Here is a 12,283-nt window from a genome sequence, read left to right on the forward strand (position 1 = left end):
TCCGATCGAACACAAGAGTTTTTATCTGTCAAGAACCTATGCCAAGACTGATAACGGTTATTGATTGGTGATTGGGGCAGTTGACCATGCAATATTTGAAATTTTACCCGACAATAGGGATTCGGACTGGACATCTTGGCCATTATGTCATTATGTCTGCTCTTAAGCCTTCTAGTGAAACTCTCGTTAAGGGCCTGATAGGCCTATCAGGCGAACTGCTATTGTTTAATCCACCTACTTCCTTCTTTCTCAGTTTGCACAGGCTGTTACTTTCAGCGTTATTGTGTCCACTAAATATATCCTATACTTATTAAATGATTAACTGAGGATGGCCAGACTCTCAGAGTGGATGAACGCCTAGCCGCAGTGAGCTTCACATTACTTTGTGTAGACAACAGTAACATCGTCTGCATGTAGATATCTGGATGGAATATGAACTTGCGGCTTTTCATTACTAATCCTGGTCATCTTGCTAAGCCACTGCAGCCGGCGGTAAGGTTCCTGTACCTTTTTGCCTAGATTTTTTTTTTCATTTGAAGCAGCGCAGGACTGGTAATGACTGCTGTATACAGTCAACGCAGAAGTCTCTGTATCTGTAGTCAAAGAGCCACTACTCTACGACTCTGACGAGAAACGCGTCGCCCAAGAAGGGGCAACTCCGCGATGCAAGGTAATAAACGTAAAAGTTACTTCCTTTTAACTTTGCCCTAAATTTTTCAGTTTTGATAAATGCCATGTGATGTACTAAAGGAAAGTCACAGACAGACAGACAGACAAACACACACACATACACGCACACGTAAGCAACCCGTTAGAAGTTAGATTTTAAATCATAGAATGAACGCTGAGATGAATTACAATTTCGGCTGCAAAATACATTTTCAGTTAGATTGGAGTTATAAGAAACGATAGAGACAGACTAAGCTGAAATTAATGTACAGGGATGTTTCAGTTGAAATCAATTTCAAATCACGAAATAATGATGAAATATTACTTTCACTTTGCATTAGTTATGGCTTTTTTTAAGGACAAGTCCACCTTTATACACATGTGGATTGAGTGAATGCAGCAATATCAATAGAACACGTCAGCAAAAGTTTGAGAAAAATCGGACAATCCATTAAAAAGTTACGAATTTTTGAAAAGTTTCTGCTTAGTCACTGCTGGATGAAAAGACTACTACAGCTTCTGGTGTCACATGTGTACAACGACATAAAGAAAATATAAAGAAAATTCAAGATATTTTCACTTTTCTAGCAAAATAGATTAACACTTGATTTTCTTCTTTCAGAAGGCAAGGGGGAATAATATTACCCCTAACATACATTAGTGACGAGTTGAGGAAATGTGCACTTTTTTTTTCAAAAAGTGAAATTTGGTGAAATTCTCTTAATATTTTCTTTATTATCGTTGTACGCACATGACATCATGCACTGTAGTAGTTTTCTCATCCAGCAGTGACTGAGCAGAAACTGTAAAAATTCATAACTTTTGAACAGATTGTCCGATTTTCCCCAAACTTTCACTGATGAGTTCTACTAATATTACCGCTTTTACTCGATCCACATGTTTATCAAGGTGGCTTAAGTTTGAATGGAGAGCAGTATATTTGTTACTCTAATCTGTAGCAGTATCGAAGTGGCAAAACTTTGAGATCTATTTGGGTTTTTAAATAAATCGACCTCGATATTCTTGCAATAACAATTAAGCAGCATGATACCGAGATATTTCCATATTGCATATGAATTAATAAAAGACAAGTTCACATTTTATAAACACGTGAATTTAGTGAATGCAGTAATATTATTAGAATATATCAGTGAAAGCTTGAGGAATATCAGACAATCCGTTCAAAAGTTATGAATTTTTGAAGTTCCTGCGCAGTCACTGCTGCTGGATGCATGAGAAGACTACATTTACTACGATAGCAACTTCAACTTTCAACTTTATTTTCACCTCCATCAAAATGAACAAAGAACTTTATGTACATTGCGTATACACGGGATATTTGTGATACAGAACAAAACTTGAAAAGGTACATAAGAAAATTATGAAAGTGAAAAGTAGATGTGATTACATCTTTGTTAAATACATAAAGCGTATAATACAAGTCAACTAAGGATGAGGATGGAAGTGGAGGGTCCCACTAAGAAGCAAAGCTTGTACGATATGGGACCCTCAGAAAAATACACAAAACATCAATATAAAACACAATAAACGAACCGATGTCAACTGACATCAAAATGATTGGGAAGAGGAAAAAGAGAGAAAAGGAAAGGAAAAAGAAGAGGAAAAAAAGAGAGGAAAAAAAAAGGGAGAAAAAAGAGGGAACTACAGCATGTGCCATCGTGGACGCAAGCAATCTGGATTTCATAATGTAAAATAAGTGATAAAATACAAGCTGGATTGAATGTAATGCAAAACATTTTTTATACGTAGTTATGTTGGTAAGAATGCAGGAGAAAAAAAAAACACATCGTTATATTTAAAACACAGAGAGGGACATAGTTTAATAGGAGGACTTATGTAAAAAAAAAAAATGATGACTTGACTGAGATGATAAAGGGAAACTAACTCTGTTGGATGTTGTAAAGTTTCAATAAAAATGGTTTTAATTTATTCTTAAAGGAATTCAGAGATTGAGCAGTAGTAATGTTACTGGGAAGTGAATTCCAGTACTTTGGCCCGTCGTAAATAAATGTGTTTTGAGCCAACAAAGTTCTCAGTAATGGCAAATGGAAATCATTTGATCGCCGTGTTGGATAATTATGAATGGATTGATTTCTTTGAAACATTGTTTCAAATATATTTGGGAGATTATTTTTATTATAATTATACATAAATTGTCCTAGATTAAACAAATACAAATCATTAATTTTCAATATTTTATGCTCATAAAATAGTGGGTCAGTATGGGACAAAAATGCAGTATGACATATAACACGGAGTGATTTCTTTTGCAATAAAAGTAATTTATCTAAGAATGTTTTATATGTATTTCCCCACGCGAGAATACCGTAACTTAAATGTGGCAATATTAAGGATGAATATAATACGAGCAGGGACGACAAAGGAAAACAAAACTTAAGCTTATTAATTATACCAATATTACGTGAAACAATTTTACATATACTGTCAATATGAAATTTCCAGGACAGCTTATTGTCAACTGTTACTCCAAGAAATTTTATATGGGAGACATTTTCGAGTGGAGTACCATCTAAAACAATATCAAAAGGTAATGCCTCAGTAGAATTACTAAAGAGCATATATTTTGTTTTTTGAAGGTTAAGAGATAGCTTATTTGCTTTTATCCACTGGGCAACATTTTCTAATTCTAAATTTATTGTATTAACAAGGGTAAAAAGATTATTGTGTGAAAAAAATAGATTTGAGTCGTCTGCAAAAAGAATAAAAGAAAGAACATCTGATGATCTACAAAAATCATTTATGTAAACAGTAAACAACAGTGGACCTAATAAACTTCCCTGTGGCACCCCACATTTAATATTTAATATTTGTGAATTACAACCATTTAAAGAAACATATTGTTTCCTGTTCATGAGGTAGCTCCTGAACCACTCCAAGGCCTTCCCACGCACTCCATAATGGTGTAATTTGTTAAGTAAAATATCATGATTGATGGTGTCGAAGGCCTTGGAGAAGTCCAGGAACAAACCTATCAAATGAGAAGATTTATCGATAGCATGTGCCACTTTTTCTATAAAACTCAATAATGCATGTGTGGTGCTATGTTTCTCCCTAAATCCAAATTGAGAATTCGTAAATATATAATTAAATTTAAAGAAATTAATAGTTCTTTTATAAATAATTTTTTCAAGAATTTTTGACAATGCACTTAACAAAGAAATTGGTCGGTAATTATTTACATCTAATTTGTCACCTTTTTTAAACAAGGGGATGACTTTTGCTATTTTCATACTTTCGGGGAAGGTGCCATTAAAAAGGGATAGATTAAATATATGAGCTAAGGGATCCGCAATTGACGATATTACCCCCTTTAAAAGAAAATTGCTGATGTCATCGTGTCCAGCACTTTTTTTGGAACTGAAATCAGAGACAATATTAATTATCTCCTGAGTGTATGTTGGATTAAAAAATATTGAACTAGAATTTGGGGGACCCAAAAATTCGGAAAAATGTTTTGTGGAGGGAGGAATATTACTTGCCAGGCTTTCCCCAATTGAAGAAAAATGGTTATTCAAAACATCACAAATTTGTTGAGAATCTTCAAGAATTTCACCATCAAATCTAATTTTTGTAATATTTGACTTAACATTTGATATATTCATGGCTTGCTTTAAAACTTTCCATGTATTTTGCATATCATGCCTGTAAAATTGTAACTGATTAGTATAATATTTTTTCTTTTCTATTCGTATAATTTTCGTCAAAGTATTTTTGTAACTAGTGTATTTCAACTTTGATTGCTCAGTACGTTTCATTTTAAATCTGTAATATAAATTATTCTTTCTATTTATTGAACGCAGGAGCGATTTTGAAATCCATGGGAGCCTGGGTATTTTTTTGTAATTAGCTGATTTTTCTCTACGTTTTGGAATACAAATGTCCAAATGTTGGATAAAAATCTTCATAAAATATTCATAAGACAAATTAACATCATCTGTATCAAAGATACAGGACCAGTCTGCGGTGTCTAAGCTAGCACCTAGCCTGGCTATACTTTCATGAGTAATTCTTCGTTTAAATATATTGTTGTTTTTATTATTAACTGCTCCATTTAAAGAAAAACCAGTCGAGATGGGGAAATGATCGGTGATATCTGAGAGTACTACAAAAGAATCAGGAGGAGGAAGAATGTTACAAAAAATGTTATCAATTAAAGAAACAGATTCATTAACTATACGTGTGGGTTTAGATATTAAGGGTAAAAAAGAGGCAGACAAAAATATTTCCAAAAAATCTTGCGACATATTATTCTGTTTTAGCAAATCTATATTAAAATCACCCATTATAAAACAATTTTTGTTGATAAAAAGTGGGTTTTTAACCAAATCCGAAAAATAATCTAAAAATGATTTAGTATTCGCATTTGGTGGTCTATATACTACACCTATGATTATATTTTTGCTGCCTGGAACTGTGATTTCAATAAATAAAGACTCAAAAAAATCAGTCATACTGGTGAACTCATCGCGGACTACATAATCATAATTTTGTTTAACATATATGGCAACGCCTCCACCTACCCTATTTTGTCTGTTATTAACCACTAAATCGTACCCGTCGAGAGCGAAGGGAAGACTGGAGTCATGAGAGAGCCAGGTTTCGGTTAAACCTACCGCCGAGATATTATGCATGATGGGACTATTTAAAAATAACCTCAATTCTTCAAAATGCTTATTAATACTTCTGATATTAAAATGTAAAAGAGAAAAAGTAGTACTATCATATTCCTTGACAACATTGGTAAATTGGGATTGAGTAAGATATTCAGAAGACGGACTTTGCAATTGGTTCTCTGTGTCAAAATCATAGTCTAATTCTTGCGGCGATGAATTAAAACTGTCAGAAACATAATTATCAAAAAAATTGTCATTTTGATTGATATTTGATTCGTTTTGTTCAAAAGATAGCTTATGACGTCACTGCGCAGAAACTTAAAAAATTCTTCACTTTTGAACGGATTGTCAGATTTTTCTAAGACTGTCACTTACATGTTTTACTAATATTGCTGCATTCTGTCATTTCACATGTATACAAAGATGAACTTGTCCTTTAAACAACCACTGACAGTGATGCATAATTAAAATCGAAATCATCAATATTCAGGTTGTCCTGGTTACCCGGTTATCATCGCTGTGGTGAGCATCGTCTTCTTGATAGTCCTCGTTACCATGGTTGCATTTTGCCTGTTTCACCTACGTCGAAAGGGGTGAGTGTCATTTATAGGCTGCACCTAATCAGCTTCGGGGGGGGGGGGAGTTGAAAATAAAGTTTCTACATTAATAGCAAGATTATACATACATAGATATATTCCCCTTTTGGGGTAAGACCGTCCTCAGATTGTTCATTGAAGTCGCATTACATGATTTTAAAGGACACTTCAACTCTGTTAGTCTTATTGGCAACATTTTGTTGCTGTTGATAATGATGTACAATGTCAATAGCATGTTATATGATTTTATACGTCAAACTCATATATTTCATTCAAAACATCTAGACTGAAAGCAAAAATGAATAGATCTTATGATTTTTTTTTTTGTATAACGTACTCTCTAAAAACATTGAGTGAAAATTATTATTCACTCTTGAAGGAGTGAATACAAAAAAAGAGTAAGGAGTAAATTTAGAGTGAAATTGGAGTGAATTTTGAGTGAAAATGTTTTTTTTTTTCACTCGTTTTAGAGTGACCTCAGGGATCACTACAGAATCTACGAGTGATCCCTAAGGTGACTCCAAAATGAGAGAAAATGAACATTTAATTAAAAATACACTCCAATTTCCGTCTTAATTCACTCTTTGTATTCACTCCTTCAAGAATGAATATTTTCACTCGATTTTTTTTAGACAGTAATTTACGTAGGTTATGCATGTCAAAAATCCAGCTTCATTCATACATCTCAAAGAGCAGGGAACTCCATCTGATGAAAATTAATGGTCCCTCAGCCTGTGTGTCAAGGGATGTGTGTCTCTGTGTGTCTATGCAGTGGAGTTGACTCCAGAGACACACAGTCCCTTGACCACACAAGAGAGATAGCAAAATGCAGATCATGAGTCTGCACATGGAAAATATCCACACACTGTTATGATGCAATTCAAACGTCTCACAATCCAACCACTACCATGACTACTGCCCAAGATCCTGATGAAGGCCATGATAGACCGAACGATTGATCAAAAGGAAAAGTAGAGAGCAATTACATCAGTCTCAAACTTAATTTCTTACTCACACACACACACACACACACACACACGCACTTATGAAGAGCTTTCAACCAAAAGGTGCTAAATCTATTAAAAAATGATTGATTCAGCGCCTTTTGGAAGCGAGCTCGTAATATTTATAGTAATAATAGCCATAATAGTAGGCCTACTAGTAGTATAGTAGTGGCACTACTACTAATAATGATTATAATAATAATAATAATAATAATAATAATAATAATAATAATAATAATAATAAAAGCACATAATATCCCTAGATCCGAGAAGTATGACCAAGGAAAGGTTGCCACGATCAAACGAGGAGATGTACTTACGGACACTGGTGACGTGTACGAAACTGTCGCACAAACCGACACGCCTGACCTCAAGACTTGTTCGAATACGTCTGGGTATGAGGAGGTATCGCTGACTGTACAAAACCATGACAACGAGGAAGAATCAGCCACTGAACAACCTCCAGACCAGAATCTGGGAGAAGAGCTAGGGACGGGAGACACACCTCCGGTGGACAATTTGTTCGATGATAAGTATTACGACGTTCTTCATGTCGATACTGAGATCGGAAATGATAGTCATCGTGTTATAGGAGAGCCACGTCACAATGGTAATAACGATTCGTCGGATGTTGGTACAAGTGACTATTATTCACTGGTTATTCCCGCCAATGGTGGGTTAGAAAACAATGCTACAACCCAGCATGAACCAGTGTGTAGCAGTGATGTTTACGGAGAACCAGCTTGACTCTTCAATTACTATTATAATGTGATTTTCATTCTGCTAAGATTTCTCCACATTTCACATCATACGTTAAGAACTCCTTATCATAATCATAATTTATCCCCTTCTGCAAATTCTAGTACTAGTAAGACAAAGAGAATACTCACACTACGCTAACTTTTTGGAACTGGAGTCAAATGACGTAGCCAACATCGCTATTGCAAATATAATGTTCTTATTTTATCACGGGCAGCTTACACAATTTTTCTCCAGTTCTTTCATCCTAAAAAACGTGATAACCGACGTAACAACAATATCAGAAAATACGGCTAGTTGTCAACATCCTAACACAAAAAGAAATGTCGTTGATTTGGAACTCATTATTATCAAATGGTCTTGAGGTACACGCTAAAAGTAAATTAGTTAAGCTTTGCACATTAACATTTCCATTAAGCATTACCATATGCTCTGAAGAAATTAAGGTTTGTTTTCAAAGCGCTTTGAATGTCTTTCGTATATGTATAATGTATGATTATTATTTTGCTCTATTTAATTGCTACATTATGTATGCACAATTTGGTGGTTTTATGTTTTTCTTTGACTATACATAATATTGGTGAACTTGTCATATTGGGTTCATTTATTTATGTTTATCAATGCACTATAGTTTCACATCTAATCACTTATATTCTGTTTCATATATACGTATTGTATATATTGAATTGTCCATTTCTTTTGTTTATAATAATGACGAAAATTTAATGAATATCAATTCATAGTTAAACAAAATGTGGAGAAGACTGGATTTTACATTTTCTTGTCATGAATTTCAAACTATACAGAAATATCTTAAGTGCCGTACATCACTGTTACAGGTACACAAAGGTATATCATTCAAGTATTTGAGCGATCAGTTTCTTTTTTCAAGGATGCCATATATAGTTTCTTTCACTTCATATATACGTATTGTATATATTGAATTGTCCATTTCTTTTGTTTATAATAATGACGAAAATTTAATGAATATCAATTCATAGTTAAACAAAATGTGGAGAAGACTGGATTTTACATTTTCTTGTCATGAATTTCAAACTATACAGAAATATCTTAAGTGCCGTACATCACTGTTACAGGTACACAAAGGTATATCATTCAAGTATTTGAGCGATCAGTTTCTTTTTTCAAGGATACCATATATAGTTTCTTTCACTAAATAATGCTTTCTTATTGAAAGATCGGTATCAGTCTTGCAGTCTAACGTCAAGTATTACTTTTGTGACCCATTGCATTGCACATACAAACTATATATGTGTACAATAATATGATATTGTGTATCCAAATCGTCAAGCAGATTAGCAAACATGAGTTTAAAAAACACCAAACCAGGCTGGCCAAGAGTATTCATTTTAAGTTCCGTATATAATAAGTGCTGTGAATTTAAATCTTATGATAGTACGTTTGGTCATTGAAATCCATTTGAATGCCTACTGCGTTTGTCACAGAACAGATATCTTGTAATTTAGAACATTTTCTTTTAACAAGCCCATAAATGTTCAATTGAACATCAGAATATTCTCCTTCAACAAAATAATGAATACGACTTAGGCAAATTATGACGTATAAGTAGATTCATTGAGCGATTTAGACTACAAATCAAGTACATTGCCTGGAATTGTACTACATATTAGGGTCATGTTATGTAATGTACCTGGAGAATGATTTCAATTTCTTTTGTGCCATGTAATACAATGTACTGCAATTAGAACTTCTAATCGATGTGTTACTTTACATTGTCAGGGTTAGATGTAGTAAACACAGCACTGTATGATTTGTGTGGAAACTTAATATATGAAAGGAATGAATAACTGAATGAATGAATGAATGAAAAAGGAAAGAATGATTTCCCTTCTAACCTTTGATTCGTTGCTTAAAAATGCAACACATACGGAAGTATTTCAGGTTGTTTAACTTGATACATGATCACTAAAAATCAAATACGGAAGAACCTCAGACACCAGAAGATCTCGATACAGAAGTCTTGAGTAGTATAAGCCTAGTGATATACAACCCTTTGTTATATGACAATTTAACTCTGCATATACTTTTATGTATATTGTAAACGTTAGTCACATATGACAGACACAGTCATAAAGTTCCTTAAAGGACAAGTTCACCTTCATAAACATAAGGATTGAGAGAATGTAGCAATATTAGTAGAACACATCAGTGAAAGTTTGAGGAAAATCAGACAATCCGTTCAAAAGTTATGAATTTTTGAAGTTTTTGTGCAGTAACCGCTGGATGAGAAGACTACTGCAGTGTATGAATAACTTAGATGTCACATGCGTACAACAATATAAGGAAAATATAAAGAGAATTTCACAAAATTCCATCTTTTGAAAAAAATACACATTCCCCTGACTCGTTACCGACAAATGTTATGGGTAATATTATTCCCCCTGCCTTTAGAAAGAGGCAAGTCAAGAGCTCCTTTATTATGCGAGAAAAGTTAAAATATGTTGAATTTTCTTTTACATTTTCTTTATACTGTTGTACGCATAATGACTCACAAGCTGTAGTAGTCTCCTCATCTAGCGGTTCCAACACAAAAATTTTAAAAATTCATAACTTTTGCATCGATTGTCCAATTTTCGTCAAACTTTCAATGATGTGTTCTACTATTATTGTTGCATTCTCTCAATCCTTATGTTTATGAAGGTGAACTTGTCCTTTAATTCCTCCGTCTTTGACATTATACCATAATCAGACTGCAGTTAATACCTGCAAAAACAAAGCACTGATATACTGTATAAGATGCCGCATCCACGACAACTCCAAATTTGCTTAGTGTCGCATGTGTCAGTGAATTACATATTGAGGAATATTGTATGCAGATTTTGAACCCATTAAGAACACCTGTAAAATTGCGGGTTTGATTGTTTCGTGTTTGATATCAAGGCCTTTATCGCTATAATATGTTATACAATAAATCGGACTGAGTATTGGAAGATAACGCCACCTCCAGAATATGAGCCCATATTAATGATCATCAGAACTTCCCTAATTTGTACGATCCTAGATGTCAATTGATATTTAGATTGTCTTTCATCAAATGAATTTCTGTTTCGATCGCTTGACGGCATCACAAAAGCATAACAAAACAAAAACTCAAGTGAGGGCAAGAGAGAGAGAGAGAGAGAGAGAGAGAGAGAGAGAGAAAGTGGGAAAGAAGCAGTGAACTGATGGGGAGTTCTTGTTATGCTTGTTATTATGCCTTACAAGAATACACCAAAAGAATGAAAAGTTCTTCGCTCTCCTATTAAAGGGGTTTCTTTCGCAAAACAACAGTAATTTCATTCCCGATCTAGGAGTTTATAATATGAAAAAAAAAGAAAATTATTTTTTTTTTGTCTAGTTCTTTATGTATATTAAATGGCATCATCAACAGAGGAACAACAATCTGTGAATGATACTGCACTCATTACAGTAAAAAGAAATGTTTTAAGATATATTGTTAGAAGTATCACATATACATATTTTACATTCATTTTGAATTGTTTTTTGATTTAATTGATTAATTGATACAAAACATACGCAGTAAACCATATCAGCCAACAGATTAAATTGATGTTTACTTTACAATGATTCAAAATCACACTGAATTAAACACTGGAAACCGTGAGGTACAAGACAACTCATAAATATGTATTTGACTGCATGTACAAACTAAATTGATTTAATTAGTATGTATATTATGACATACGTAAAAATCGAGCATGAATCTGGTTTTCAACTTCCTTTTGATGTTTTACAACAGCAAAATAAAATCATTTTCATTATGATATGGAACAATAAAGAATAGAAAAGTCTCATTATCTTGATCCTAATACTTCCTATTCTGCACTAATTGTATAACGACAAAGAAATATCAAATAACATGAAAATGATGAAGGGAGAATAAATGAGTAGAAAATGCAAGTGTGGGAGAAAGAAGTGAGAAAGAGAGAAAGAAAAGAAAATGAGTGACAGATGAAGAAGGAGTGATGAATGAAAGCGCGAGAAGAGAGGAATAAAACAAGAAAAACAACCTCAAATTATACATTTTGCATATTTTTAAATTTCATATAATATATCTATAAGAATTTCTTTCTTTGTCAACATATCCGGTAGGAATTATCTCTATAGGTATAAAGCACTTATCAGTGGCGGATCCAGAGGGGGGCGCAACCGGCGCACGCCTCCCCCCTTTATTTTTCGTTAAAAAAAAGAAAAAAAAAGAAAAAAATTAAATGAAATCCGGAAGTGGCACCAGAAATATCAGTCACGCCCCCCCCCCCCCCCTTTACAGAATCCTGGACCCGCCCCTGCGTATGTGGGATATAGGCTTATTACACGTTTATATATATTATACATAAATGCATACCTGCAATTTTAAATTTTCTTAAGTACGCATGGTGTGATGCAGGGGCGGATCCAGGAATTCTGTAAAGGGGGGGGGGGGGCGTGACTAATATTTCTGGTGCCACTTCCGGGTTTCATTTCATTTTTTCTTTATTTCTTTTGTTTTTAACGAAAAATAAAGGGGGGCGTGCGCCGGTTGCGCCTCCTCCTCCTCCCCCCCCCCCCCCCCCCTCTG

The 12,283-nt window shown here is 34.0% G+C and overlaps 1 protein-coding gene across 1 annotated transcript; it reads left to right on the forward strand.

The window, feature by feature from the left end:
• Positions 1 to 328: 328 nt before the first annotated feature.
• Positions 329 to 8,201, forward strand: LOC139716098 (uncharacterized). Its single transcript, XM_071627655.1, has 3 exons — positions 329 to 670; positions 5,815 to 5,917; positions 7,188 to 8,201. Exons 1-3 carry the CDS (start codon positions 664 to 666, stop codon positions 7,669 to 7,671), a joined length of 594 nt encoding a protein of 197 aa, XP_071483756.1. The 5' UTR covers positions 329 to 663; the 3' UTR covers positions 7,672 to 8,201.
• The last annotated feature ends 4,082 nt before the right edge of the window (positions 8,202 to 12,283 follow it).

The sequence above is a fragment of the Diadema antillarum genome, unplaced genomic scaffold (genome assembly GCF_040938485.1).
Source record: "Diadema antillarum isolate AM-2024a unplaced genomic scaffold, OU_Dant_1.0 scf00000061, whole genome shotgun sequence".
NCBI classification, from domain to species: domain Eukaryota; kingdom Metazoa; phylum Echinodermata; class Echinoidea; order Diadematoida; family Diadematidae; genus Diadema; species Diadema antillarum.

Coding starts and splice junctions, on each gene's coding strand:
- LOC139716098 (XM_071627655.1), top strand. Junction 5,918..7,187: donor TTTCACCTACGTCGAAAGGG/GTGAGTGTCATT, acceptor TAATATCCCTAG/ATCCGAGAAGTATGACCAAG.